Source organism: Frankliniella occidentalis, unplaced genomic scaffold (assembly GCF_000697945.3).
Source record: "Frankliniella occidentalis isolate FOCC.00 unplaced genomic scaffold, Focc_3.1 Scaffold3, whole genome shotgun sequence".
In the NCBI taxonomy this organism is placed as follows: Eukaryota; Metazoa; Arthropoda; class Insecta; order Thysanoptera; family Thripidae; genus Frankliniella; species Frankliniella occidentalis.
This window is the reverse complement of record NW_026267133.1, coordinates 4,063,796-4,070,155: the sequence shown is the minus strand read 5'-3', so window position 1 is coordinate 4,070,155 and position 6,360 is coordinate 4,063,796. Positions and strand designations below refer to the sequence as shown.

General features: G+C 55.3%; 1 protein-coding gene across 2 annotated transcripts; it reads left to right on the top strand.

Annotated features, from left to right (window-relative positions):
- The first annotated feature begins 94 nt into the window (after positions 1–94).
- On the top strand, positions 95–5,961 carry LOC113206257 (protein ECT2-like). 2 transcript variants are annotated; one of them, XM_052266578.1, is made up of 16 exons: positions 96–426; positions 568–635; positions 731–852; positions 968–1,106; positions 1,407–1,616; positions 1,852–1,995; positions 2,177–2,591; positions 2,685–2,825; positions 3,033–3,346; positions 3,471–3,656; positions 3,917–4,124; positions 4,272–4,432; positions 4,521–4,812; positions 5,020–5,281; positions 5,385–5,544; positions 5,666–5,961. In XM_052266578.1, exons 1-16 carry the CDS (start codon positions 273–275, stop codon positions 5,741–5,743), a joined length of 3,054 nt encoding a protein of 1,017 aa, XP_052122538.1. In that variant the 5' UTR covers positions 96–272; the 3' UTR covers positions 5,744–5,961. The 2 variants fall into 2 exon arrangements, with proteins under 2 accessions (XP_052122544.1, XP_052122538.1); XM_052266584.1 differs by lacking the exon at positions 3,471–3,656 and having other exon boundaries at positions 95–426.
- The last annotated feature ends 399 nt before the right edge of the window (positions 5,962–6,360 follow it).

Sequence of the window (6,360 nt, the reverse complement as noted above, 5' to 3'; positions counted from 1 at the left end):
GAGAGGGAACGCCCGCGGGGGGAGAGGGGGCGGTGAGCGCTCTGATTGCTGATTGGTCCACCTGACCGTGAGAGTTGCCTGGCCGTTGGTTGCTCGCTGTGCTGTGCGTTCCCACGCCTGCCCCGACCCGCCCGCCGGCCCGGCCCCGAGCGTCCCCAGCCAGTCCAGTTCGGTTCCGACGCGTCGACAGAGTCAGTCCGCTCCGAGCAACCTGCTGTTCGTTCGCGTCCCGGACACATGTGAAGAAGCACGCCTCCTCATCAACAAACGCCATGAACTATCACCACCACCTCCACCTCCACCCGCCGGACGACCAGTTCGACAGGGCGTCGCTGAGATCCGTGGCCTCGGTGGCCTCCTTGGCCTCCTTGTCGTCGAGCCTGTTCAGCTGCGCGCGTTCGAGTTCCACTCTCATCGAGGAGCAAGGTAAGGTGGCGGACGCCGTGTTCGCGCGGGGAAACGTGTGATTTTAATGATGTTTTTTGAAAACTGAAAAAAAATTACTGAAAAGTACTCCAAGGGGAATCGCGTACTACTTGTGGGGGCTCTGCTTTGCTGTTCGTGTAGGATACGTGCCGCGCACCAAGATATGCCTCATCGGGGAAGTGAGCTCAACTGTGGAAGTGGCAGCCGAGGTGAGACCCCCCCCCCCCTCCTCCCTTGTGTTTAAATCATAACAAAACTACATAGAGCGTGTTTTCCAAGTCCTGCGTTTACGGTTTGTCGGCAGCACTTCGGCCTGCCGGTGGTGAGGTCCGCGGACGGCGTGGGCTTCCTGGACGACCCCTCCGTGCTGCTCGTCGTGGAGGACTTCACGCCGCAGTCCCTGGAGAAGATCGGGAACATCAAATGGTAAAAACGCTATACGGATGGCACTTCTCGGTGTATCGGTGTGTCGCGCACTTGTTTGGAAGGTTATTGGAGGCATGATTTTTTTTTTAAATTGTGGCACGCTTTCTAAATCTAGGCGAGTGGTCGGCTCGGTCGCCCTGATCGCGTGCGCCGACGCCGACATCCCGCTGCCCATCGAGAAGAGGCCCATCTTCTGCTTCAGCATGAGGAACGTGAAGACGTGCTTCACGGGCATCCGAGACGTAAACCTGGGGGTGAGTCCGTGTCTATACCCCTCCGCGCGGGCGCGGGGCCGCTGCAGCCACCCCTCAGTGTGGGGTATCGCCCCGCGCGCATGGAGTACATCGTGTCGTCTTGGGCGGGGGTTTAAATTTGCCAAAAAAGTACTTTCAATAATTTTTGTTTGAATTTTCTTGAATTTTTCCTGAAAATTTCTGGGGGTTTTTTGGTCCTAATCTGGAAATATTCCATTTTTTTCCGATTTTATTTTTGGAAAAGGTTTCCATTTTTCCGGAAAATTTTAGGACTTAAGTCTTGGTGTTGGCGCGTTTCAGATGGAGCTGATGGCGCTGATCCGGGCCATGGGGGGCAGCGTCCGAGAGTGCCCTGACAGCAGGGTGACGCACATCATATCCACGACGACCAAGAGCAAGAGTTACCACTACGCGACCGTGTTCAACGTGCCCGTCATGTCGGTCGAGTGGGTGCGCGAGTGTTGGAGGTGCCGCTTCGACGCCACCGTGCACGCCACGGACGATCATCTGGTGGGTGTCGCGGCCACAGCGCCGAGTGCTATCAGCTCTGTCCCCCGGGGATTTTAATTTTACAAAGAAAGATTTTTGGGAAAATTTTTGTTGTTAAAACTCAGTTTTCTCCTAAATTTTTTTCCGAACTTGTCTAGAAATCCTTTATTTTTTAACAATCTTTTTCTCTAGAAAAATTTCCAATTTTGCCTTAGAAATTTCGGATTTTAATATCTCTATTCTGCCCCCATCACAGATGCTGTTCCTGCTCCCGCCCTTCGTCGACGTGTTCGTGGCCTTCATCGGCTTCCCGCCAGACGAGCACGCGGACATGGTCGAGCAGCTGACCTCCCAGGGCGGTGTGCACGTGGAGGCTAGCGACCCCCGCTGCACGCACGTTGTGAGTGAAACTTGTCCCATTTTGAGTACGGCGAAACTTTTGTTCTCACTGCAGTTGATTCGGATTCTGTAATTGTTGCAAAAGTGTCTGGGAGGCCATCTAAAATTATCAATCATCGAATATCGTTTGGGTTTCGTGGGGAAAATTCCACTCATTGCTCTGGACTGACTGATTCCCCCAGGTCGCCGACGACGTGTCCCCGGTCGTGGTGCCCAGCGGGAAGCGCCCCGAGGCGCGGGTGGTGCGCGCCGAGTGGTTCTGGACGAGCATCCAGCGCATGGTGCGCGTGGCCGAGGAGGAGTACGTGGTCCCCGCCGAGCGCTTCCGCCACCCCCCGCCGCGCGGCCGCTCGGTGGTCCGCCGCCCCGCCGGGCCCATGCTGCACGTCAACAAGGAGAACGTGGACCCGGACAGCTCGGCCGACAGCCCCTTCGTGCTCAAGCACCCCGCCAAACACCCGCGGCAGCACCTGCGTCGCCTCTCCCTGGCAGACATAAGCTCGCCCCGCAACGGCTCGCCGGGCCTGGACAGGACGCTGACGTCCGAGGGCTCGCCGATGTCGCCCACCACCCCGGGCCTCTTCTCGGACAGGACATGTAAGTCGCGCGGCCCCACCCCCGCTGCGCCCGCGCGCTCGCCCGTGCTTCCCGCCCGTTTGAAACCTGTCGTTCAGTTTTTCGTGCGCACAGTGGTGGTGTCCGCGGCCGCGTCGCCGGGGTCCTCGCCGGCCGCCGCAGCTCCGTCGGCGACCTCCCTCCTCGGACGCCGCGCGTCCACCTCCCTCCTTCCTGCCTCGCCGGCCCCTCCTGCGCGGCGCGCTCGCCTCTCAGGTGCGTTTCTTGTAGTCAACTGACCGTTGGACGATCCACGTTATTTTGTAACTCGGTGTAAAAATATCACGGTCTCTATGATATTTGCACCCTGAGGTCAAAAAACGTCCTGCGGTCCTGGTATTTGCATGCTGAGGTCAAAAATGTCATGGGGCCCTATGGTCTTTGTACCCCGATTTTGACAGCAACCTTTACGATGTGTTTCAGGGACACCGCAGAGTGGGTCGCCTCGCTGCAACCCCCGGGGCACGCCGCACCGAGCACGCAGAAGGAGCTCGCCGACGCCAAGAAGAACGCCAGGGACGCCCCAAACACCAGGGACGCCAAGGTCAGCGTGTTCGAGCGCCTCTACGCCCTCCGGCGCTGCCCTTGCGTCACCCCGCCGCGGTCGGGTGTCTCTGAGCCGGGGCGGCTACATCGACAGCGCCGCGGCCAACACCATTAGCCCGCGCTTCGGCGCCTTCCTGGAGCTCATGCACACCGAGGAGAACTACGTCGGCATCCTGGACGCCATCCTGCAGGTGGGTGCCTCGGTGGCGGCCACAAAAGGCCTCTCGCTGGCGAGCTTGCTCTCTGGGGGTTGTGGGGTCCGTCGCCTTCCTGTCGGTCTGGTGGTGTAACCGTGTCGGGGCTTCTCCCCCCCAGATCCGGGACGAGGCGCTGAACGAGGTGCAGATCAACGGCGGCCTCCTGTCGCCGACGGAGGCCAAGATGATCTTCGGCTCGGTCGTGCCCATCTCCAGGACGCACCACCACATCCTCAAGGACCTCCGACTCCTGTACAACAACTGGACGGATACGGCCCAAGTCGGGCAGGTTTTTGTTAAATACGTAAGTTTGGGATAGCGTGAGAGTGAGCTTGGTCAGACGAGGGGCACCCAAGGGGTACTTTCCTTTAAGTCAAGCGCACACCGATTTTTCTTTTTAAGAAGACTTGATTTTAAAAACAGTTTGTTCATTTTTTTCTAGATTTATTTTTTAGTAAACTACCCTCGGAGTACCTTACTTGCGCTTTCGCGTATGTCCTTTTTCCATTTCATTTCGTTTTTTGTTCGTTGATTCCCCCCTTTTTCCCCCTGTTGATTCGGCAGAGCCCTGACTTGATCCGTGACTACGCCCCGTTCGTGACGTCCTTCGAGGACGCCAAGGAGGCCCTGCAGGAGACGCGCGCGCGGAACCCCAGGTTCAACGCCTTCCTGAAGGTGTGCCGCAACAAGCCCGAGTGCGGGCGCCAGGAGCTGCACGAGCTCATGATCAGGCCCGTCCAGAGGCTGGCCAGCTGCGTGCTGCTGCTCAGAGGTAAGTACAACTTTTCTAAAAATATCGTATTTAAAAGAAAAATCTTCAAAAAAAAAATTGATTTTGCCTTAATTAGAAAATAAAATTGCCATCTTTTTTAAAATTTAGTAGATCTCTAACTATAGCTTTTTAAATATTTTCCTTCAGAAATCCTCAAGCACACTCCAGAGAAGAGTCCTGACAAGCCACAGCTGGAGTCAGCTTTGGAGAGCCTCTCCCACGTTCTCTCCTTCATAAACGAGGACAAGAGGAAGATGGAGTCCCTGTGCAAGGTCTTTGACGTCTACAATATCATTGAGAAATGCCCGGTAAGATTTAAAAACACAATTTATTTTTCAAGTGTGCAGTGTTTCGATTTTTTTCAATCTCAACTTTTTTCCCTTTCATCTATTTCAGGCGGACGTCATTGCCTCCCACAGGTCCCTCATCCTGGAGTGCGAGGGCGTGGAGGTGTCGGAGGGCGGGTTCGGCAAGCAGGGCAGCGTCGTCGCCTTCTTCGTGTTCACCGACGTGATCCTGGTGTGCAAGAAGAAGTCCAAGGTGGTGATGATGCTGAAGGGGGCGCACACGCCCGGCGGCGCGCTGCCTAGACGCGTGCTCAAGGCGGTGGACGGCAAGCCCTACAAGTTCCTCCAGATGCTGCCCCTGTCGACTGTCCGGAAGATTGTGGACGTCGCCGATGGTGCAGGTGAACTCAGTGCCCTTTTATTTGTAGATAGTGCCCAAGACTGTGTCCCCCAAGAAAAGGGTGTTTTAAAGATTTTTTTCTAGTAATTTTTTTGTATTTTTTATTAATTTTAGTAATTTTTTTGTAGTTGATTTTTTTAAATTTTTGTAATTGTAATTCATGTATTTTTTTAGTTTTACATTTGTGTGTGTTTTTGTTTGTATTTAGGCGTGAGCAACGCGCTGGGCGTGGTGTTCCGGGGCAAGGCGCAGGTGCGGGAGAGCTGTTCCTACTTCCGTCTGCCGGACGCTGGCGCCGGCGTCCTGGCCAAGGCCCAGGTGCTGGAGCGCTGGAGCGTGGCGCTGGCCACCCACAACTGCGTCGCGGACCCGGCCAAGTTCGTCCAGCGGGAGACGCCGCAGGAGGCCGGCATCGGCGCGAGCAGCAGCGGCGCCGAGGCGCTCTCCAGACAGATCAGCAAGGCCGCCCAGTGAGTGGTCGTGCACGGGGTGTTTGCAGCCCCCCTGAGTTCAACAATTTGTAGGACTCAACACCAAAATGTTCACGACAAATTTGTTTCCCCTCTCGTCCAGGATGGCTGTGAAGACTCAGGTGATTGTGACGAGCGCGTTTGGCATCGGCAGGACGCTGAGCCACGCCAACAAGAGCCCGAGGGTGACGTCGCCGCCCTGCGTGATGAACACCTTCAACAGCACGTCGCGGCTGGAGACGCTGCGCGACCAGCTGGATGAGGTGAGCGACTATAGTTACTCTCAACATCTCTGTGCACTCTGTTTTTTTCCCTTTTTTTTAAGACTTTGCGTGAACTTGGTGAACGACGCACAGCTTAACTTTCCCTTTCCTCGTATCGCAGGACGAGGAAGAGGACGACGTGGATGTGGAACGACCGAAGCCCGCCTCACTGACCGCCAACATCATGAAGAGAATGTAAAGTGTCCCATCTTAATTTTTTTAAATTTAAATGCCAAAATAATCTAGTCCAAATTTCCCCCCTCCCTCAATTTTATCTAGTAACTTAAATAACAACCAATGTACATAGCATGTTATTTTTAAAATGTGATTGTTAATTTTAGCGCCAATAAATTATTAGTGGATTTTTAAAGAACTTGTTAATGTTAGCGTGACGCTAATAAATGCAAAGAATGTTGACATCTCTTTACTTTTATTTGCACCCAAGTTTGCACAGGTTCATCTTCATTCTATCTGTAGGATCTGGCGCAGAGAGTAGACCTGTGTGTGAGGCTTTGAGGGGCGCCGTCGAGGTAGGCCACCCAACCGACACTCGGGGGAAGTACCTGTGGAGCTAGTGGATAGGAGAGGTGGGGGGGGGGGGGGCTGGTCGAGCCGCTTGCTTGTAGTGTCTGCCCTGCTGTAGAGACCTAAATGCAGGACAAGAAGCAGGATAATGCCCTGGCCAACACCGCGACGGACGCGAGGCGGAGACAATGTCAAGTCTGGCGCGGGGCGTTCGTCTGACGCAACTCCTTCTCTCGGTGCATGCACAGTAAGGATGAAGTGCGCTGGGCCCCGCCCTGGCCTGCCCCGCCA

Bases quoted from the DNA above. Each gene is read 5' to 3' on its own strand.
- LOC113206257 (XM_052266578.1), top strand. From the start codon at position 273: ATGAACTATCACCACCACCTCCACCTCCACCCGCCGGACGACCAGTTC. The intron at 636-730 runs GTGAGACCCCCC...GTTTGTCGGCAG, and splicing joins CTGTGGAAGTGGCAGCCGAG to CACTTCGGCCTGCCGGTGGT. The intron at 5,282-5,384 runs GTGAGTGGTCGT...CCTCTCGTCCAG, and splicing joins CAGATCAGCAAGGCCGCCCA to GATGGCTGTGAAGACTCAGG.